Genomic DNA, 23,978 nt, shown 5'->3' with positions numbered 1-23,978 from the left:
TATTTTTTTCTTCCGTGTCTTGACAATTTTTTATGGGCCAGCTCCTACCGCTGTGCAGCTGACGGTTATGGGAATTTGTTTTCATCCCTGCTACTTCCTTTCCATTCTTTAGCTATATCATCAGACATGTCAGTGGCTCTGACATACTAAACTCGGAGGAAAGCATTATAAACCATTTACACACAATAATAATAATAATAATAATAATTAACCACCCAAACATATTGATTCTAGCATAGGGAATGATGAGCAAAATTGCACCAAAGGGTAGCTAAGATATATACAATACAAATACAAAAACAAAAACAAGTATAAAATTCCTTAAATTAAATAGTGACAAAACATATTTAATCATAATTGGTGCTAAAAACATACCAAAATTCACCCATGACTTCTGTCTCAAACTTCCAATCCCAATCCCACCCTCATTCCATCCACTTTCACCTCCTAGACCAGGGGTTAGCAACCCACGGCCCCAGGCTCTTCGTTGGATTATGTTCATGTGTGTTCATGCAAAATAAAAAAAATCCTGATGGATATAAAGTAGGTATTAGCTGCGTGTTCTTTGGTACAAACACAATGAACACGAGACCGTATGCAGTGTGTGTCCCAGTCAGCCTCCATCTTACGGAAACATGAAACATCACCCACTGATTGTCACAATGAGCTCCGTGTGTTTCACCCTGTTCACTTGTTCAATTCTGCTGCATTCTTTAATTTCATGTATCATTGAGCAAGTTGGCTGTACTGGTTTTCACCTCACCGACACGGCTTTTCGGAATCACATATCAGCGCAATGGTTTCAACCCCCCCCCCCCCCCCGAGTGATGAAGGATGCGCTACAAATTGCCACACCGGAAAGTCAAAGCTCTGTCAAAAGTCAAAGGGTATCGCTGGCAGAACACATTGGTGACAATTACTGTGTTGGTTATCTTAGATAGAAGCCTAAAATCATCACACAGCAACTTAAAACTCAAAAAGGTAGTTAAGAAATGTACAGGACAAATACTAATAACAGTTTAACATTTATTCATTCATTTTCTACCGCTTCTACACAGAGATAGCCAAGGGTGGAATTGAACTCGGGTCTCCTAGCTGTGAGGTCTGCGCGCTAACCACTTGACCGCTGTGCAACCAAGTAGGATTCATTCATTTATTCATTTTTCTACCACTTTTCCTCACGAGGGTCACGGGGGTGCTGGAGCCTATCCCAGCTGTCTTTTGGCAAGAGGTATATATACCCTGGACTGGTGGCCACAGCCAATCACAGGGCACATATAGACAAACAACCATTCACACTCACGTTCATATATATGAAAAATTTGGAGTCGCTAATTAACCGAAGATTTTTGGAAACTGGGGTACCCGGAGTAAAAACCCACGCACACACTGAGACAACGTGCAAAGTCCATACAGAGATATCCAAGCAGAGAATCGAACCGATCTCCTAGCTGCGGGGTCTGCGCGCTAACCACTCGACCGCTGTGCAACCAAGTAGGATTCATTTATTCCTTTTCTACCATTTTTCCTCACGAGGGTCACGGGGGTGCTGGAGCCTATCCCAGCTGTCTTTGGGCAAGATGTACACCCTGGACTGATAGTTAAGAAATGTACAAGACAAATACCAATAATAGTTTAACATTCATTCATTCATTTTCTACCGCTTATCCTCAGATATCCAAGCAAAGAATCGAACCGATCTCCTGACTGTGTGGCCACCATGCTAACCACTCAAGCACCGTGCGGCTCATATTGTAATATTGCACTCTGTGTGTATGCAACCAGCCCCGCCTCCACCCGCCACCCAAAGCAGGGGCCATGACAAAACGGCTAACTCAGTTCATTTCCTTCTTCTGTGGAACAAATGCGTCAAGGTGCTGAAACTAATACACAGAACGAACCTTCTTCATGCTTGTTTGCAGGGGACAGATGAGGACAACACACATATACACATGTATATGCAGTATACATCTCTTGTATAGAAGTATTGCATGACTTTTTTAAGTAATTGGTTATTTTTTAACGTATGCATTATTTTAGATTATTTAAAATTAACTATAGTTAGTTTTTTGACTTACTTTTGCACATGCGCAGAACGTATTTTGGCTCAAATAGGCACAGCAGTGATGGAAAAATACTTCAAATCGTTCCGCTCAAACAGGCATCTGCGCATACACGCTTCTTCCAACCAGATCCTGTTTTTCTCAAGTAATCAGGTTTTAGCTCCGTCAACACTGTGGCCTTCATTTGCATTTCATAAGGAGGTCGTCGTTCTGTGAGGAGGGTTATCTCCTCTTTGGAGGCGGCAAAAGATGATGGCGGGGTGGGGGGGGGGGGGCGTTTTTATCCCGTCAAAAAGATAACACCACGACTCGAGCTTATCAGCAGCTGATGAAATCCACGCTGTAGGCCTATCTGCGTGACTGTGAACGTGAATGTGCGTGGCGGGGGTGTGGTCATGTGACATATCACATGGGGACCAAAAATCAGGTCCCCATAAGGGGATGGTTTAAATTAACACAAAAGCTGTCCGGAATGTGCCTGTGTGGTTTTTAGAATGAGTCTACTACACGATATTTAGTGGCTGTGTGTGCAGGGGGGGGCATGCCCACAAACTCAGTAGTTTGTGTCTGGTACTACACACACACACACACAAAATGGCCGACAATTACATTTTATATGAATGCTAAAAGCAGGATATTGTAAAAACCTGGGTTTTAATATTATCAATTTCTCTAGTATTTCAAAATTGGGGGGGCGCCCTCTCTTGAGGGGGCATGAAAGAAAATAATTAAAAAGCACTGGACTATGCACAGGAAAAAAAACTTGTAAAAAGGGGAACGAGGAGGTGGTTAATTAACAATTTATTTATTGCAACAAGCTGCTGTCAGCCATGACCGCATCCACATCAGCAAACTCTTTTCATTCTGTCACGTTCACAAAAAGTGACAATAATAACGCAGCAGTTTAGTTGTTGCTGTCATTTTATTCTTGTATTTTGTGTTTTTGGGGGTCCTTCACTGTGTATGAGTTCCAAATTTCACAAAATTTTTACTTACAATATGTCAACTCGATGTGTTCATTTAGTTTAATATCATAATATTGTTATTAATATTAGAATTATATTAGTTTAATAATAATTTAGTTTAATTTCACCAATAATTCAGTTATATTATTTGCACTTCCTGTCGTTGTGTGAACTTTGACACCGTGATGATGTCACTTCCTGTCTTTTCTGGCGCGCTCGTCTTCAGTCGCCTTTTGGATTGCCGTCGAGCAGGTATGCTAGTCGGTAGCAACATTGGTTAGCTGTGTTAAGTATGAATATGTTAAGCGTTTAATCCCAATATGTGCTTATATTACGTACAACATTTAAATACACATCGTAGAAGTTACTGCTGTTAGTTAAGATAGTTTTAAGTTTCTTTTTGTAGCGTTGCTGTACATTTTATATGTTGTGCATAGAGAAAATAAACGCCCCCCTACGGTTGGCGAAAGAATTGCAGCTTTCCACCTCGTCATTCACATTAAGCAACACAACGCAGAGCTTCATTTTAGCTACATTAACTCAAAAAAAAATGAAGTGTTCACAAGTACATCAGTGTGAGTGCAAAAGCTCTCTAAATGCATTTAAAAGGCACATTTTTCCCATGTAAGCCCACATTACACAAGTCACTAAAAGCAGAAAGGCAACTCTTAAATGGCCAATATTTTTCTCATCATCATTCAGCTTTGAACAGTTTCCATCTGTCGGTAAGAACAAACACACTCAGCATACACTTGGACAATTAAACCAAATGTTGTCATGGTGATATTCATTTAACTCCAATTTTTTTTTACCCTAAGGACAGAGCAGTTCTGGAAGTATCAGTATACATTTCACAATATAATTACATTAAAATAAGTGTAAATGAAGTCAACTAACCTTCTGCAGCAATTGGGAGCCTGAGTACTTAGCAGAGATGGACTTCATTTCCCCACCAAATGCTGAAGCCCACAGCTTCACTCTGCCGGTCAATAAGAAATAAATATTGAAAAATGTAAATCTCCATAATAAGATGAATCAATACTTTTTTTTAGTGTAATTGCATTGCATTTATAAATATAATGAACATGTACTCACACGGATGGAGGGATGCTTTGATGGGAGCCTCCAACTTCACTTATCCTGGAGCTCAGAGTTGAAAAAAGTAACAAAATATTCCACACACGGAATCTGCGGCGGTCCACCTGCATTTTCGGCATTCTCCGGCTTACGGTTTAAATGTTTATTCTTTCCGAAAAATTCAAAAAAAAAAAAAATCAGCCAAGCTGACTGACATATGGATGCATGGTGAAGATGTGTGTTGACGCGCGAAAGCTGCGTGACTTCTGCAAAGTGCGGCGCCGATTCGGTCGTATAAACTAAGTCTACCTTGACTTCATTGTCGGGGGAATAATAATTATTATTCAAACAGCTCACCCGATATCGTGGCGCTTCGGGAATAATCGCCAAAATCATCCACGCCGCACGTAAGCCAGCCTCCTGTTCCTCGTCCTTTTCGGATGTGACCAGCCTTTCTCTCTCTCTCTCTCTCTTGCTCTCTCGCATCACTTTCTCTCTACCGGCTCAGCATCCGAGGATTGGCTGTTGAGGGTACTGCTGCTGTTGTTGAATTCCCATTCTTCCGACCCCGGCTCTCTCTCTCACACACACAGTACACCCACCGTCTTTATTACCGGGGCTTTAATAGGTCATTCAGCTTTCAAGTCACATCAAGTCATGCACTATATGCTCCGTTCACTGAAGCAGATTAGAAGTGTGCTGATGAGAAAAGTGCAGTGGAGTGTGTTTTATAAAAGTAGCAGGAAAGGGGAGTGGGTGTTTTGGACATGACAAGCCATTTATGTTGCATTAGAGTGCACTTTGTAACAGCGACGTGGCAACGGCGACGTGTGAGCATATGGCTGACGAAAGATGAGGAGAAGCCTGCGGGCGACACATCCCGTGTGACGGATCGCATGTCTCTCGGAGCTGCAAAGATTTTGGCAAGGATCGGCACTGTATCACTTAGTGCGGATTCACGCCCGATGTTGGGTGAGACGGGAGACGTAGCGTACATACAATAGATATAACACTGAGGGCTCAAGAATGATAATTATAGTCCCCGACACAGATGGAGAATGTAATGAGATCCGGTACACAAGATGCATCAGACTTAACTGAGGTTCAATCTCACCTTGTTCTAGACGCCCCACCCTTCATACAAGACATAATAAGAGTCCAGGATTGTCCTCCATAAGTTGAGAGCAATGAATCAAAATGACATGCGAGTTTGTCATTGACCAGCAGGCAGAAGCCGTTTCTTCAGTGTCAGACTCAAGATCTCTCAGATCCATCTGGGCAACGTTTACGGGGATTTGCTCCAGAACCGGATCATGTCCATGTGAAGTATTTGATCTCGGATCTCTGCGAAAACAAGGGTAACTATGGCTGCAAGTAAGTTCTTTGACAAGGAAGGTTAATTCAAGCTTTTGGGCCATAATGTACTTGGGTACGAGGTGCATTATTTAAAAAAAAACAAAAAAAAAAAGAAACTGTATTATGGAAAGCAGGAAGTGAACAAATGTAACAGTTACTGATTGTAAAAGTACCAGATGGAGGGGTAGGATTTAATAAGCTTTGCTTCTTCCTACTCCTTTTGGACATGTGAAACTGGGAACTGATTATGGGATGCACTCAATTGTAATCTGATCTATACCAAAATAAAAAAAACAATAATAAAATTGTGAAAAAAATTTAAATTAAATTATATGAGGAAAGCAGGAAGTGAACAAATGTAACAGTTACTGGTTGTAAAAGTACCAGATGGAGGGGTAGGATTTAATAGGCTTTGCTTCTTCCTACTCCTTTTGGACATGTGGAACTGGGAACTGATTATGGGATGCACTCAATTGTAATCTGATCTATATCAAAATAAAATAATAATAATAATAATAATAAAATTATGAAAAAAAAATAAATTAAATTATATGAGGAAAGCAGGAAGTGAACAAATGTAACAGTTGCTGATTGTAAAAGTACCAGATGGAGGGGTAGGATTTAATAAGCTTTGCTTCTTCCTACTCCTTTTGGACATGTGGAACTGGGAACTGATTATGGGATGCACTCAATTGTAATCATGTATTTGAATGGCAGCGATACTAAAAACTATGACAATAATTATTCATAATTAATCAGTTTAGTCCAGTTTGCTGACGCAAGTAAGAAACAAAAACAAACAGTGCCTAGACTCAGTAATATTTGTATTATTTCTTTGTCACACATTTCAAAAAGTTCCAAAATGCTTTATATTCTTAATATTTGCCCAAGGCGCCTCATTCTTTTTTATCTTCCAGCAATAAGCCTTCACTTTGCCCTCATTATTTTTGCCTCTCTTGTTTTCCCACCTTTCACTTTCATCTGATTATATGTGCAACTTTATGAAGTGTTTCATTCAGAAGTTCAATATTAAATTCCCGTCTGAGGAACAGCACTACACGTAACACCATCATCGATTACGTCTTCTTTTCAGGCCTGCAGGAGCCATATTTGCAACCTTATTTGCAATGATAACTCGCATAAGAGGCTACATTTTGACCCTCCATGCTGGCTGCACAGATAAGGAATAATTCAAAGCATATGATTGGCTTGACTGTGAGGTTCAATTAAAAGTTGTCTTAGCGCACATTAAAGAGATCCATTGGGGCAAAAAGGTATCCGAATAACAGCAGGCGCTGTAAGTAAGAAATATGAACTTCGACGATGTTAATTAAAGCATAAAGGAGGTGAGATAAGGTGAAAGAGCTTTTCTGATATTTCATAAATGGTGATATGTAAAACTCATTGATGTTCCTGAGAAGGTTTCTGGTTCCTGTCTTTTGGGATCCCAGAATGCAAAGCAGCTTATTTAGCCGCTCTCCATCCCGGTTTAGCTGCGACAAAAGGAGTTGTACGGAGAATCCTACAGACTTCTTCTTTCATATATTTAAATATGAAACAGGCAAGACTTATCTGTCTCTGCTCAGGCCTCGGCCGCAGCTGTCAGCACATCCTCATTCCATCCATCCATCCATAATCAGCCATCCATAATCATCCATGCATCCATTTTCTATGCGGCCTATCCTCACTAGGGTCACAGGGGTATGCTGGAGCCAATCCCAGCTGAGGACAGTTCCACATGTCCAAAAGGAGTAGGAAGAAGCAAAGCTTATTAAATCCTACCCCTCCATCTGGTACTTTTAATCAGTAACTGTTACATTTGTTCACTTCCTGCTTTCCTGATATAGTTTAAGTTTTTTTTTTTTTTTTTTTTTTTGTCACGTACCGCAGAACGAGGTGATATGACCATACAATGACATAATGTATATTATATATAGCACATCAACTTTTTATTTACTAGTTTTAATGGTTATGCATTCTACAGTGTTATCAATAGCAAGGGACTTTGTCGTTCAGATGTTTATCCACATAGACTGTGATGTCATAAATAGGTGTGAGTGTAAGTTTAATACCCCATGATTATTTAAAATTAATTAAAATAATTGCTTCTGTTTGGGACGTCAGCATACAAATATGAGCGTCACCATTTAAAACCACTCTACTTCTTGCCATCCCATTCTGACCTCTAGTGGTGGTACTATGTAATTGCAGTGATCTCGAGTTCACCTGTTTGGCGTCACAAGTTTTTCACAATGTCACAATTATTGCTTTAATAGATTTAAAATGAAATATTTGTGACTGTGTCTTAAAGTACATTAAATAAAATGACTAATATGTCTGTCCTATGACTCATACTGTAATATCTGTGACTTTGCGTGTTTGTGCCTTTAATTGGGCGGGGCTTGGAAGGTGACAGGGGTACGTCACAAGTGAGCGACGGAAGCTGAGTGTGGCGCTAAGTGAGGGAGAGACGAGAGCGATTGCTAGCTCGGAGCGGGGAGTGTTAAATTAAAGTGTGTTAAATTGAGTGTTAAATTAAACAATTAAAGTTGTCTGCCACCAATATAGCGACTGAAGCGCATCGGCGGCGTGAGTGTCTCTTCCTCACCACAACCAGGGGGCATTACAATACATGTCTTTAGTTATATTGGTTAAATGTATCAACACGTAAACAGATAAGCAGTGCTCACCCAAATATAAACACAATACACGTTTTCCTCTGAATACCATTTATTGTTCCATCTTCAATCAGTTGGTCGTTGAGGAAACAACCTGCCCTCGTTTCATACTTTGTAGGATACACCAAATAACACATTTGACACTGCTACAGATCGACAGAACTGCCATATCGAATGTTAAAATATCTACTTATTGTCATGCTGACTTTTTTTTTAAATCAGTGGTAATGACTTACTGATGCTGTTACTGCTGATTCTGTGGATTCTGGCATAATAATGGCATCGATAAGTCCCGATTGTTGGTCGGCATTCCGTAGTAATGTACTTTTATGGCAGGGAATTTGGATCAGATGAGACTGGACTTGACTTGATGCCAGTTTTAAAACAAACAGACAAATGTTTGTAGAAAAAAAAATTATAATCAGCACAGATTCTCATAGGACAAAGTCTTACTTGTAACTATGCTTTTTAGTTGTGCAGTATTTGACGGTATAGCGATCTATATGTATCTACAACTTGTATACCCTTTTGGTTATGAGAATTAGCATAGTCATCCTGTACCTAATAGCTTTTCATGATTACGTTGATATAAAAAAAAAAGAAAGAAATGACCTCCGTAGAGTGACACTGTACATGTATGTTTTTTGTACATAGCTGTAATGCTTTGCTCTTCTTTTCACATTGTCTCAATCCTGCCATATTTTATGGCAACACCTTTGATAGCTTTGGCAGTCACACTCAGTGTGCCCCCCCCCCTTTTTTTTTTGACCAAACGCTTGACTCTCAGAGCGCCATCTCACCCCGAGGGCCGCAGTCCTGTGTGCCCCTCGGTCTTGTGCAGCATTGTTTTCTCGTATATAGTCTTTGAAAGTCTTCTCGTTAGTGCTTTTGCGACTAACCAATGTTGTGCTATTTCGGAGAACCCTCCTCTTTCCTCGTCCGACCGGTCCGTCAAAGGCCATTTCACAGTTAAATCCCAAGCAGCAGTCTCGTTCGGGGATTGGACAACACCGAAGGCTCCGACGGGCTCTTCGCTCCAGCCGTGTGCTAGCTAGACCAGCGTTTCCTTATTTCACCGTTCGTTGAAACTCAGACGCGTTTCAGACGCTGTTGACTTTTTTTTAAACTGCACCTCATGCAAGACAGTCTGATTACCAGGAAACACTGCACTAGCCCAGATTGACCAGCGTTTTTATGGCATGCAGCTAATACGACTATTTCAGTGCTAAAACTGACTGTTTGTAGTAGAAGTATATATTTCTTGCAGCTGTAAGAGAAAGGATACTTTAGAGAAAGTCGGAAAAGACGATGAGCGACGGAAGCTTGTATTATGACACTTGTGACCCATGTACTAGTTACATTTAATCAGGAGCATCTGATGATAGCTGTATTAGCGACAAATAGCCGATGGAAGTTGAATAGCTGGCTGGGGTAAATGCCGGCGGTCGCCTCTCGGGGCCCGAGGAGTGTCCTCGATCTTTGAACCGTCAGAGAATCGGTTGAGGCTTGAGCATCCAGAGAACTTATTCGATACACGGATGCCAAGATGCAGGTCAATGAGGAAAGAAGGAAAAAGTATCCTGCTTTTACTTAAGTGATTTACAAGGTTTTCATGTGAACAGGCATTTTGTTTAAGAAGTACTGTGTGGAGGATACTTTTTCCATGACTTGTTCTCTGCCTCCTCAGCATTGCTGTTCCTCTGGCTCTCCTCCTGTGCTTTTTCTCTTCCATCACAGGCTGTTCTTGTCCGGCAACTCGGCCTCTGGACTCCGCGGAAAGTAAACGGTGGCCTTGTGTTCCTCGTAGCGGTCGATGTGCTTGAGATGGACCACCATGTGTAGAGCGTAAGCTAAGACCAGGAGAAGAATCAGAGACGTCACCAATCCCATGAGGATGGCCGGCGTCAGGAAAGTGGCGCAGTCGCTAGGTGAAGCGAATTTGTCCGACTGCACGTTGAATGCTTGAATCTGCAAAAGATGGCGGAGAGATGGAATTAGACGGAACCGAAGAGAACAAGTGGGTCTTGAGACGACGGATAGCCAAGGACCACCAGACCAACAGACTGCCAAACATACGGTACAACAGACTGACGGCCAAACAGGCCCATCACCAAAGAAAATGGCTGGCAACATACACGTGCACGCTGGCGAGAAGCAGAAATTACAGAATTAGCATTGATGTGCAGGGTTGATCATCATATGTCAATACCTTAGATATCATTTTTTTAATGAATAGTTTTTCCGTCCATCCGTTATTGGCATGTAAAATCGGATTCCTATCGTAATTTTTCATGCTAACAGTTGCTTTCATGCTAAAGTGAGAATTCATATCCACTTGTGTTCTTAAAGAGCACCTATTATCCTCAATTTAGTCCCATTGTATTGAGATGTGGACTCCGATAGAGCAGCTACACATGATAACCCACAAAGAAAGCTTTCTAGACCTTCCAGAACCTGCACCTATTCCAGTCTGTTTTAATTTATTCCACACGTGTGCCGCCTCCAGGCACGCCCACTCCGCTATGATTAGTCGCACTTCCAAGTTCTCAGGAGTACTTCTGGACTACTGCCGAAACCCTACTTTCTAATGAATGAACCCTTTGGAGAGCGACCAGAAAAATGGTTAGGAGCTACTGGAAACCCCTGATTTACGTTGGTGTAGTGGAAGTCAGGAGAAACCAGGCACTGCCTCCACTTCACCTGCCTGAGGAGAAGTACTCATTGTCGGTCACACTTTGTCAGGGGCTGCGCTAATGCCTTGGTGCTCAGAACATAAACGTGAAGGCACCTTGTTTATTAAGTAAAGCTTAGAGAAGGAGCTCAGGAGAACCGGGGAACAAGGGAGTAGTAGCTTTGCCAGCCTGAGGAGGCACACTCATTGTCGGACACACTTTGTCAGCGCTGATGCCTTGGTGCTCAGAACATAAACGTGAAGGCACCATGTTTATTAAGTGAAGCTTAGAGAAGGAGCTCAGGAGAACCGGGGCACGAGGGAGTAGTGTCCGCTTCGCCAGCCTGAGGAGACACACTCATTGTCGGACACACTTTGTCAGCGCTGATGCCTTGGTGCTCAGAACCTAAACATGAAGGCACCATGTTTACTAAGTGGAGCTTAGAGAAGGATCTCAGGAGAACCGAAACACGAGAGAGTTGCTTCTGCTTCGCCAGCCCGAGGAGGCGCAATCTTTGTCAGACACACTTTGTCAGAGGCAGCGCTGATGCCTTGGTGCTCAGAACCTAAATGTGAAGGCACCATGTTTACTAAGTGGAGCTTAGAGAAGGAGCTCAGGAGAACCGGGACGCGAGGGAGTCGTATCCGCTTCCTTCGCCAGCCCGAGGAGGCACACTCATTGTCGGACACACTTTGTCAGAGGCAGAGCTGATGCCTTGGTGCTCAGAACCTAAATGTGACGGCACCACGTTTACTAAGTGGAGCTTAGAGAAGGAGCTCAGGAGAACTGGGACGCAGGGAGTTGTGTCCGCTTTGCCAGTCTGAGGAGGCACACTCATTGTTGGACACACTTTGTCAGCACTGATGCCTTGGTGCTCAGAACCAGAGCGTGAAGGCACCACGTTTACTAAGTGCAGCATTGGATTTAGTTATAAAAATATTTGACAATACGTTATGACAACAATAATGACAACATGCCGTGTTGACATTGATAATATTCATTGTGTAAAATAGATGGCCTGTTTTTGGTTTGGGTGAGAACAGGATGGCGTGCGTTTACCTGGAAGTCGGTGAAGGTGATGTGCCAGTTAGCAGACGTGTCAGTGTGGGAGCTGGGCACCAGCAGCGTGTCGTATTTGTGCAGACTGCTGACGTGCTGGCAGTGGTAGGACGATGTGGCCGGAGCGTAGACCTCACTGGCGTTGAACGTGGCCTCCTGGGTCCAGTTGTAGTGGATATGTACGCTGTCTAGGGTGAACCAGTTTTGACCCGCCGCCTCATAGAAGGTGTTTGACATCTGAAGCCTGGTGGAAGGGTCATTTTTTTAGAAAATTTGTACATTTTGGATTACATGTCATTTATACAGTGCATTTTAATATTTTGCAGGGTAACAAAATCATGGAACAAAAAACTGTTGAATGATAGAAAAGGTACCTGATTACTAGACCTCGCAAGTCCTCCACATCACCAAACTTTAATGAAAGCCTGCAGTATAAGAGCAGTAAACACATTTTTTAAAAGAAGCACCTTACCAAGGACAGTTAAGCTGTGTAAACATTGCTAGCACAGCTGCTAAAGTAAAATGAGTCTAATGTTATGGTAATGGTAATGGTTTTATTTCATTTGAACATGCATCAGATTACAATTGAGTGCATCCCATAATCAGTTCCCAGTTCCACATGTCCAAAAGGAGTAGGAAGAAGCAAAGTTTATTAAATCCTACCCCTCCATCTGGTACTTTTACAATCAGTAACTGTTACATTTGTTCACTTCCTGCTTTCATAATACAGTTTAAGGTTTTTTTTTTATGACCATCCAATGACATAATGGGTACCATAGTAAGTGTCAATATAGTGATATATATATACTGGTTCAAGACGCTTCATCATTGTATTTGGCAAATTTATTTTATTTATTTATTTATTTTATAAATTTTTATAAAATTTTTTTTGTTTTTAAAATTTTTTTTTTATTTTTTATTTTTTGTCATGTACCGAAGTACGAGGCGATAAGACCATCCAATGCCATAATGGGTACCATAGTAAGTGTCAATATAGTGATATATATAGCACATCATGACTGGTTCAAGACTCTTCATCCTTGTATTTAGCAAACATCAACTGCTTGTATTGTTTCTTGAATTGGCTCATCGTTGTGCATTGTTTGATTTCCTTACTCAATCCATTCCATAGTTTGATTCCACATACTAAAATGCTATGGCTTTTTAACGTAGTCCTAGCATAGAAGTGTTTCAAATGTACTTCTTCCCTGAGATCATATTTCTCCTCTCTTGTAGAGAAGTATTGGATGACATTTTTAGCTAATTGCTTATTTTTAGCCTTATGTATTATTTTAGCTGTTTGAAGATGAACTATATCAGCAAGTTTGTGATTTTAGAAATAAGGAGTTAGTATGTTCTCTTTAGGCGGCATTATGAATTATCCTTACTGGCCTTTTTTGCAGTACATTATAGCGAGTGAAGATTGCTTTTTATAGTTATTATCCCATATTTCCACACAATAAGTAAGATATGGTAGAACCAGAGAGCAATAAAGAGTGTGGAGTGATTTCTGATTGAGAACAAATTTTGCTTTGTTCAATATTATAATATTTCCAAATATGTCGTGACTTACGTGGCCTTCTCCTTGGTGCAGATGGATCCTTTAGTGTCCACGGGTGAGTTGGGATTGAACACTCTCTCAGTCAGGTCAATGAATGTGTGGTTCCTGTAGCGGATTGCCAGACGTTTTGCCTTAAACAGGATGCACGTCTTCCCGTTGTAGGACACACTCAGGGGTCCATAAGGTCCCATCAGCGACTGCAGCAGTTTCCTCTTACTGTGAGACAGTCCTGCATGATGCCACCTGAAAGGCTTTTGGAGGAAGCATAGAGGGATTATTCAACACGGGAATGGATGCAGACACGTAGCCTGTGGAGTGTGGAGGCATCCAGGGGAAGCACTGACCTTGTTTGCTTGCTTGTTTGATATGGATGCTGTATGGTATCATGTACCCAGAAAAAATTATCACGTTTGATTCATGTTCATGTTAAAGGTTAAATAACTGTTAATAGTTATTCTCCATATCCGTGTGGAAGTGGTAAGTTTTTGGCTATTTAAGTTTAAAGGAAATAACTTGAAGGCTACCGCTTAGGTCGCTAGCTCTGTAGTTTGCGAGTTAGCATGTGTCTCAAGACCCTGCAGTTGCGCAATATGTTGTAAATAAAAAGAGTATAAATGTGACTATAGTCGTGTTTTGTCATGTCTACAGGGCTCTAATAATGCTTTGTTCATTTTAATCGGGAAAAAAATAATTTGTCTACCCACCAACTATATGTGGTTTCTTAAATTTTTAATATTTGCTGTTTTATTATTATTATTATATTTATTTATTACTGATTGATTTGTTTATTTTTCGTGTTATTTTGTGCAGAAAAATAAAAATTAATATATTTGAGAACAGTGGAATGTTTTATCAGAGCTTTTATTGTAGAAAATCGGAACCAAAGCACTGAAAAAGTTTGTATATTTTTCTGTTTTTTTTATTTATTTTATTTTATTTTTTTATTTTTTTCTTGGAAAACCTGAGTTTGAGACCCCTGCTGTATAGGATGAGCTGTGTTGATTCATCATTCCTCCTCCATCTTTTTAATCTGCTCTGAGGTTGCATCACACTGGAAGGCATTTGTGCTAATCCAGCACTGTTTTACAAGACATTTATACCCAGTTACTTTTTTTGTAAAGATAGTTTATTAATAACTAGGTGACTGACTATACCGGGGTTTATTTATATGCAGAATAGCATCCGTGCATAACACCGTGAATTCAAGAGAACCATAAAGTTGCATGGAATCCTTTAATCTACAGTACATGAGACCAGATGAAAGCATGTCTGGCAGCATCAGCAGATGCAGCATATGGTGCCACAGACGCGTCATTTAGAAGGCCACTATGTGTGCGTGGGATGCAAAGATGTTTTTCCTCTGGTGGTGAATGTGACACCAGGAATATTCTCACATCCAAGGTCACGCACAGTGGCGGAGTGCCGTGTTTTGGTTTGCATGAACCATGAAGTGGATGCACGATGAAAACACGATGGCGGAGAGAGAGAGAGAGAGAGAGTACCTGCAGTATTCTCCTGAGTGGGTTTTCATCTTCAGGCGTCAAAATAACCTCTTCGCTTTCCAAGCCGTATTCGCCATCCTGACCTGGAAGCACACAAGATTATAAAAAAAATTACACATAATGCTGATCCCATAATCATAAATCATAAAAGTCCAGACACTTTCAGAGACACACACACACATGCATGAATAGATCCCGTCCACACCTCCGTGACCAAGCTCCTCCCTATCTCAAGATGTTTTGCGTCATCACAATGACTCATCAGTGTTTTGTTGCAGTTAAGCCACATTTGGTTGCATCATAAGAGCATGTGAATTAAACAATATTGATGCACCTATACATAGCCGCACTCTGCTTGCATAAATAACACAGACAACCCACTCATGTTTGCGTCGCAGCGACGTGGGTTGGGAAACAAAATGCATTCGTCAGGAGCTTCTATCCGCACGTCAGGCTTGATTGAATCAGGCCTTTTCCATCACGCCACGTTTGTCACTTACTTGATGTCACTCTTGTCGCTTGTTTGGGGTTCTCTATGCTGTGGACAAAAGAGAAGACAATATAAGGACAACGGACATGATGAATCATTCATTTCAATTACAGAGACATTCTGTCGGTGTCCACAATCAAGTCGGGATGCTCCGACGGATAGGCCACCGCTGAGCATCAGTCAAAGCAAATCACAAAAACAGATCGCCGAGCGGTGGCGACATGACCAAATGCACCTTGCAATGTTAAAATTGTTTCATAACTGCACGGTGCATTTTTTTTTTTAAAACAGCAGGCACGATCGGGCATCAGTCACTGACAATGTTTTTTTGTTAGTTTGCTTGTTTCGGGTGGTTTGGCTGACACAGACATGATGTGAATCTAGTCTACATGTGTGCTGCATCGAGTAGTAGCAGTAGAATCGACTGTCTTCAGTTTGATAGCTTGGCATGCTAATCGATGCCAACCGATGTTTGCTTGTTGGCTAACTTTTTCAAGTGTTTTATTGTTGTCGTTGTACAAATGCTGTGTACTGCAAACACCATTTGTGTGTTGTTTAATCAAATATTACTCCCCTCTCAATGTGTTGCCAAATGCACCTTGCAATGTTAAAATTGTTTCATAACTGCACGGTGCATTTTTTTTTAAACAGCAGGCACGATCGGGCATCAGTCACTGACAATGTTTTTTTGTTAGTTTGCTTGTTTCGGGTGGTTTGGCTGCTGGAATAAAGTCTTGTAATACTGACGGCAGTTGCTTTTGAGAAAAAGCCAGGCTGACATATTATTGTGATGTTTATGTTTATTGCCATGTTTGCATAAATCTTGCTGATGTAGTTAATTTTCAAACAGCTGAAATAATGCATGAAGTTAACAATAACCTTTTACCTAAAAATGTCATAGAATAATTTGCTTCTTTCTTTTGTATATGTGGAACTGGGAATTGATCATGTGATGTATTCCATTGTATCCTAATGTTCAAATCCATGTTCAAATAAAATGAAACCATTCCCACTTTAAGCATTTCCAAGTCATGGATCGGAATTTCAGGACAAGTTAAAATGTATGTACAATATAAATGTACGTTATCGATCTGCAAATGAAATTTCATGAAAATCTGTTGGTACGCGATATTTTAATTTTTACGCATAAAACCCATTTAACTCTTAACAAAACCAACATGGCCGAAGGACTCTAGTGGTCATGTGATCAGCGATGTGGTTCTGACTGATATAATTCTCCACGGTGACATCAAACATGTATTTCCTTCACTTGTGTGTCCCAACACCTGCTTCAAACTCACTCTAACTCGGTCCGACACTGCCTTGGATTTAGCGAAGCTAATCCTGATCCCTTAACCGTCCAATCGAAGACCTCATACAGCAGCGATAGTTTCACTGGGCGGACCCGAAGGATGCTTTGGTCTTGACTCTGTGGTCGGTGCTGGCCTGTTGGTGATCATCTGGGTCGACTGGCTAATCCCCACACAATAGCCAGTTATAATTGGCTTGTTTAAGGTAAACCTAAGACCCGTGTCCGGTCGCATGACGACTGCAGTTCGCCATCTGTGCTACTTTGTTTTTCCAGGTATAAATATTGATTTGTACGGCACCCGATGATATTACTGAAATAACGCGGAAATCAAATACAAAGAAAGAATCAATACACGGTGGGAGTTAGGATGACCTAAATATTCATGCTAAGTTCAAGCACTCAAAAGTCGTTCATTAGGTCATCTGCTGCTTTCAAAGAACATTTGTTACGGGATCCCTTTATTTTTGCTTCTCAAGCATTTATTTAATAGTCATTTTATGATGCTTTTAATTTCGTTTACCAGTCAAACTAAATGAGTAAAAGAGTTGGTCTAGACCAGGCATGGGTCGCATTGTTTTAACAAAATTTATGGGGGATTTGGCAGACTATATATTTTACATGTTACAGTCCACTTGGAAGTATTGTATCTTGTTGTGTCCCTTTTTTTTAGGAGCACTTTGTAAACAGCAGACCACATAAGAACGGGCGGGCCGTATTCAAACACTTGGCGGGCCGGATGTGGCCCCCGGGCCGCAGTTTGCCCACCTCAGATGACAATTGAGTGCATCACATAATCAGTTCCCAGTTCCACATGTCCAAAAGGACATTACAATCAGTAACTGTTACATTTGTTCACTTCCTGCTTTCCTAATATAATTTAAGTTTTTGTTTTATTTTTTTTTTTTTACTTTTGTAAAAAATAATAATTTAATTTAATTTTATTTATTTTATTTTTTAATTTTTTTTTTAATTTTTGTCACGTATCGAAGTACAAGGTGATATGACCATACAATGACATTGTAAGTGTCAATATAGTGATATATATAGCACATCATGACTGGTTCAAGACTCTTCATCCTTGTATTGTTTGAGGTCCTCAATCCATTCCATAGTTTGATTCCACATACATTACACTATTATACTATTATACTATTATACTATTATGCTATTATGCTATTATACTATTTCCATTTGTAAGATTTGTCTTATCAAACCATTTTTTTAATCAAAGTAGTATCAGGCGTCCAACTCTAAATTTAGACTTGTTATTTCCAGTATAAAAAAAAAACAAATGTATTTTACAAATCAATGAACCAGCAGGTCCTGCCCATCTGATAGAACCGCAAACTGTGCTGCAGGTTGCCAGATATATTTATATTTAAGTGGCCACAGTCTGGAACGGTTATCCACCCATCTGGTGCATTTTCCACCTGGGCAATGTTGTGTAGTGCAGTGCCAGGTGGATTAGGATTAGTGGTGAACACAGGCCAGGTCCGCTGAAGCCCTGCCATGCCGAGACGGAGGCCGCAAGGAAGATGAAGAGATTAACCAAGTCAGAGATTATTCAAGTCTGAGTATGCAGTATTCTGGGCGGTAAAAGTACTATCTGACGTTTCAAATGAGATAGAAAAACTTTTCAACCAAATGTTTTCCCTGGGTAAGGTGCGGGAACGAAATCGTGGTTTTATTGTGTAAATCAGGGGTCTCAAACTCAATTTCCCTGGGGGCCACTGGAGCTAGGGTCTGGGCAAGGCTGGGCCGCATCAGGTTTTCCAAAAAAACGCATTTATTAAAAACAGAAAAATATAACTCGCAAACTAGAGAGCTAGCCACCTAAACGGTAGCCTCCAAGTTATTCCCTTTAAACTTAAATAGCCAAAAACTTACCACTTCCACACGGATAGGGAGGATAACTATTAACAGTTATTTAACCTTTAACATGAACATTAATCAAACGTAATAATTTTTTCTGGGTACATGATACCATACAGCAATCATATCAAACTTGCGCGGGCCGCACTAACATTAAACTTTCATATCAAGGCGGGGGCCTCAAACCAGTGTCCTGCGGGCCACATTTGGCCCGCGGGCCGTGTGTTTGAGACACATGCTAAGTCGCAAACTAGAGAGCTAGCGACCTAAACGGGAGCCTTCAAGTTGTTTCCTTTAAACTTAAATAGCCAAAAACTTACCACTTCCACACAGATAGGGAGGATAACTATTAACAGTTATTTAACCTTTAACATGAACATGAATCAAACGTAATAATTTTTCCTGGGTACATGATACCATGATACCACTCAAACTAGTGTCCTGCGGGCCACATTTGGCCCGCGGGCCGCGTGTTTGAGACACATGCTAAGTCGCAAACTAGAGAGCTAGCGACCTAAACGGGAGCCTTCAAGTTGTTTCCTTTAAACTTAAATAGCCAAAAACTTACCACTTCCACACAGATAGGGAGGATAACTATTAACAGTTATTTAACCTTTAACATGAACATGAATCAAACGTAATAATTTTTTCTGGGTACATGATACCATGATACCACTCAAACTAGTGTCTTGCGGGCCACATTTGGCCTGCGGGCCGCGTGTTTGAGACCCCTACTGTAAATGAAACGACCGTCAAGTGTTGTAAATCGCCCAGAAATTAATATTGCATCCTTTTCCTGGTCAATCAAATGAGTGGTTTTTGGCTTAGTTTTTATGTTCGAGACCCTTCCTTCCACAACCCTCACATTAGTCTCCACTTGGGACCAGCACTGGACATCTCCAATGGTTAGATGTTTGGATCCTGACCCGTGAAGCTAACATCTATCTAGCATCAATCATCATGGAGCGCTCCATCCTCCGTACCCACTCAGACATCAGCTGCGTCAAAAGGACCAGAAGACTGAGCGCCAGCCTTAACCAAAGCCCTTTTCGTTTGTTCTTGTGCCAGTTTTGCGAGGTCAGCAACCCAGGACTGGTCCTGCCCTGTCATTGGCTGAGCCTGTCACATGGTGCCTGAGTGCTGAACATGCCCTTTTATATAATCAACGCCACCCCTTTGGCTCACCTCGCTGCCTCTTGATACATCCCTTAATTTCGTACACATGCAAGAGGCGCCGACACGTCAGACTTGCCAATGTGCCACTTGGCACGACACGGATGTTATGATTTGCCCGTCGCTGCCGTGCAGCCTACATACCTGCAAAAACACCAACTCAATACAAACATGGGTCATTTATTATTAAAAAACTTGTATTTATTTTCTTTCATCTCACACTTTTGTACAACCACTTGTTGCTAGGCAGGAATGCTAACGAGGAGCACAATCGTTATTGCCCCAAATATGTATTTGAGTCCGTAATAATCTTGTAAACAAAACAATTATTTACCATTTGCTCTTGGATGGTTTCTTAATCACTACAATAATAATGTATACAGTGGAACCTTGGTTTAGGAACACTACGATTTTTGGTTTACACTCGAACTATTTTTACACTGTCTCAGTTACCGTACAAAATTTGTTCTGGATTATATCATTCCGTGAAATGGGATTCCCAAACAAAAAAAAAATATTTTGTATTGTCAATGAAACAGATGTTCTTCTTCTTTTGGTTTAAATGCGGGTTTCAGACATGGCTTTAAAGATGTGTGTTGAATTAACAGTACTACTATGCATCGGTAATGTTACTTTAATGATACATTAGCTTAAATTACATTACTTTAACAGATGTTAGGGTGGAAAAAAAAGGTTTTCACACCCTCATTTAGTGTGGAAGTGGTACATTTTTGGCTTCTAACTTTGTTATTCTTCCACACTCCATTTGAAACACTTTTTTTAAAAGTCTAGGACGAATAAATTAGAGACTCACGAGTTAGCTAGGTAGCTTGCTATGTGCTATGAGAGCCCATAGCATGTGCATGAGTGGCAATGTAGTGTAAACAAAGAATAATGTGAAAGGTGACTATAGAGCCCCTGTTTAGTGTGTGAGAGGTTTCCAGTTTTGTTTTGTTTTGTTTTGTTTTTTTACCAGAAAAGTGCATTAGAAGCAAGTTGATGAAAAATACAAAAAAAAAAAACGACATACTAACCCTTTACATTTTTTGTCAAAAATTGATGCCCTAAAATTGTGGCATTTTATGCCATTTTTGGGTGCTCCCCTGTTGAGTGTGTGTGTGGTTTCCCCTGTTTTGTTTTTTTTTAGCAGAAAAGTGCATTAGAAGCAAGTTGAAAAAAAATGAAAAAACGACATACTAACCCCTTACGTTTTTTGTCAAAAATTGATGCCTTTAGATTTTGGCATTTTATGCCATTTTTGGGTGCTACTGGGGCCCCTGTTGAGGGTGTGTGAGGTTTCCCCTGTTTTTTTTTTATCAGAAAAGTACATTAGAAGCAAGTTGAAAAAAACTGAAAAAAAACGACATACTAACCCCTTATGTTTTTTTCAAAATTTGACACCCTAAACTTCTGGCATTTTATGCCATTTTTGGGTGCTTCTGGGGCCCCTGTTGAGTGTGTGAGAGGTTCCCCCTGTTTTTTTGTTTTTTTTTTTTTTACAAAAAAGCGCATTAGAAGCAAGTTGGAAAAATACACAAAAATCGACATACTAACCCCTTACATTTTTTGTCAAAAATCATCGCCCTCAAACTCTGGCATTTTATCACATTTTTGGGTGCTTCTGGGGCCCCTGTTTAGTGCGTGAGAGGTTTCCCTGTTTGTTTTTTTTTTAGCAGAAAAGTGCATTAGAAGCTGAAAAAAACGACATACTAACCCCTTACGTTTTTTGTCAAAAATTGACACCCTAAAATTTTGGCACTTTATGCCATTTTTGGGTGCTTCTGGGGCCCCTGTTGAGTGTGTGTGAGGTTTCCCCTGTTTTTTTGAGCCGAAAAGTACATTAGAAGCAAGTTGAAAAAAACTGGAAAAAAACGACATACTAACCCCTTACGTTTTTTGTCAAAATCACCAAATTCAAACACTGACATTTTATGCCATTTTTGGGTGCTCCTGGGGCCCCTGTTGAGGGTGTGTGAGGTTTCCCCTGTTTTTTTTTAGCAGAAAAGAACATTAGAAGCAAGTTGAAAAAACTGAAAAAAACGACATACGTTTTTTGTCAAAAATTGACACCCTAAAAATTTGGCATTTTATGCAATTTTTGGGTGCTTCTGGGGCCCCGGTTGAGTGTGTGTGAGGTTTCCCCTGTTTTTTTTTTTATCAGAAAAGTACATTAGAAGCAAATTGAAAAAAAACTGAAAAAAACGACATACTAACCCCTTACGTTTTTTGTCAAAAATCACCGCCCTCAAACACTGGAATTTTATGCCGTTTTTGGATGCTTCTGCGGCTCCTGTTTAGTGTGTGAGAGGTTTCCCTGGGTTTTTTTTGTTTGTTTTTACCAGAAATGTGCATTAGAAGCAAGTTGAAAAAAATACAAAAAAATTGACATACTTGTGATTTTTGTCAAAAATCGTCACCCTCAAACACTGGCATTTTATGCCGTTTTTGGGTGCTTCTGGGGCCCCTGTTTAGTGTGTGAGAGGTTTCCCTGATTTTTTTTTTTTTTTTTACCAGAAAAGTGCATTAGAACTAAGTTGAAAAAATACAAAAAAATCGATATACATTTTATGCCGTTTTTGTGTGCTACAGGAACAGTAAATTACTCCACACTCCAGAGTGAATACTGCCAGTCAGCCATTGATTTTAAACGGGCATTGAGCGAACCCAAAGCAGCTGATGTCAGTTAGCTACCACGACACAACCAACGGCAAATCAATGTACTGAATTATAGATTAATTAATTATACATACGCCTTTTTTTGTTGGTTGTAAAGACGCCAAGTTGCTCATCCTGGTACAAGAAGTTACGTTTAAAAGAAAACCGCAGCCTCTTCTGGCCTGGAATCGCTTTCACCACAGCGGATTGTTGCGAGCCATCATGCATGGCATAGTTTCAAGAGATGGCTTTGGTTCAATGCTATTGGTTGAACGCAAAGCTGCCCCCGTGCCTCTTACTTTGGTCCGTGAACGCATCATCCGGATCTGACCTGCAGGACCGCAACATGCAGACACGTCTGGCTAAAATTCCCTCTTCCCCAATTCCCTCTCTATGACTGTGTGACACGCCTCCCTCCCTGTCTACCCCCCCACCCTCACCCCCCTCCCCACCCTCACCTCTCGCTCTGAATGACTGCATCAGTAAATTGACTCCAGCAGACCACCCCCCCCCTCGATGCATCCTCTCCTCAGTGTCCCATCCTTGTTTACCTTCTCGCTGTGCCCCAAACTCCACGCCTTGCTAACCTTATTTAGACCGAAGACCACCTCCTCATCTGTGATCGATGAGCGGCGTCTGGTGCAGTCCTCCCCGACGCGGAGGCAAACAAAAGGCTGGCAGAAATTTCAGCCCCCCACCGTTTATGATAGTCAAGGTGAGACGGGGAGGCGAAGACAATGAGGAGGAATCCAACGCAAAGGAGGAACCTTGCGTCTCCATCACACGTATTACATTAGAAGCAAAGAAGATGGCTTTACCTTCTGTGTAAGATTTCAGGCACTTCATCGTAGGGGAGTCCTGGCTGCGGCTCGTCCTCAGAGACGGCGACGACGGGCCGGCCGAGAGCAGACAGCAAGGCGACGGAGCACAGGAGGAATGCGAGCGCGGCCATGGAGACAATAAGAGTAGACTGCCGTCGCCGGAGTGCCGCTTCATAATCTGCTCTCCTAACGGCGCTCGGCTCTCCGATGCTCCTGTGAGCGGCACGTACCGCGGCCAATGGCGGGCGGGCGAGCTGAGACCGTCGGCGTGCGTCACAGTCCCCTCGCTGCACCCTCCTCCTCCTCCTCCTCCTCCTCCTGTTCCACTGCTCATCTCTCCCTCATTCTGACTCCCCCACCCACCCCATCCTCACACATCCACTCATGCTGTAGCTGCAGGCCACCCCCACAGTTCTAGTTAACATCCCATCATACCAGCACCGCCTCCGATGTCACATTCAAACACACCTGGAAAAGTCAAGGTCACATCACGATACATGCAAGATACCAGGATGTTGACATGGCCACAGGAGGAAGTACAAATAAAGCCACGACTGCATGACCTAGATCTCCAGTGCGCTGCCACAACAGCAGAATTAATTCACTTGATCTATGCGTTGTTTGCGAGCACCACCACAAGAGCCCGCAGAACATTGTCCAGTGAGGCTGCAAATATAGATGACAGCAGCAGCTGAGCAGCGGTGGGATGAGACAGGAGAATG

At 41.4% G+C, this 23,978-nt stretch overlaps 2 protein-coding genes across 4 annotated transcripts in view; both read right to left on the bottom strand.

Annotated features, from left to right (window-relative positions):
• The window catches only part of LOC131137224 (voltage-dependent calcium channel subunit alpha-2/delta-3-like), a 92,978-nt gene extending 87,679 nt beyond the window's left edge, over nt 1-5,299 (bottom strand). For all 3 annotated transcript variants that reach the window (XM_078797905.1, XM_078797906.1, XM_078797908.1), the window contains exons 1-2: nt 4,124-5,299; nt 3,926-4,007 (exon numbers count right to left, since the gene is read on the bottom strand). In XM_078797905.1, the coding sequence (XP_078654031.1) occupies nt 3,926-4,007; nt 4,124-4,245 (204 nt within the window). In that variant the 5' untranslated portion in view covers nt 4,246-5,299. The remainder of the gene's footprint in view (nt 1-3,925; nt 4,008-4,123) is intronic.
• A 2,874-nt stretch (nt 5,300-8,173) lies between these two features.
• atp6ap1lb (ATPase H+ transporting accessory protein 1 like b) lies at nt 8,174-23,588 on the bottom strand. The gene is made up of 7 exons (XM_078797872.1): nt 23,254-23,588; nt 15,434-15,471; nt 14,934-15,016; nt 13,444-13,682; nt 12,245-12,295; nt 11,871-12,114; nt 8,174-10,107 (listed from the first exon to the last, which is right to left on the bottom strand). The coding sequence occupies exons 1-7, from the start codon at nt 23,385-23,387 to the stop codon at nt 9,871-9,873; spliced, it is 1,026 nt and encodes a 341-aa protein (XP_078653998.1). The 5' UTR covers nt 23,388-23,588; the 3' UTR covers nt 8,174-9,870.
• Nucleotides 23,589-23,978: the final 390 nt, after the last annotated feature.

This window comes from Doryrhamphus excisus, linkage group LG17, assembly GCF_037039965.1.
Source record: "Doryrhamphus excisus strain RoL-2023G ecotype Guam linkage group LG17, RoL_Dexc_Guam_v1.1, whole genome shotgun sequence".
NCBI lineage: Eukaryota > Metazoa > Chordata > Actinopteri > Syngnathiformes > Syngnathidae > Doryrhamphus > Doryrhamphus excisus.
The sequence above is the reverse complement of the archived record's forward strand: the minus strand, read 5'-3'. Positions and strand labels throughout refer to the sequence as shown.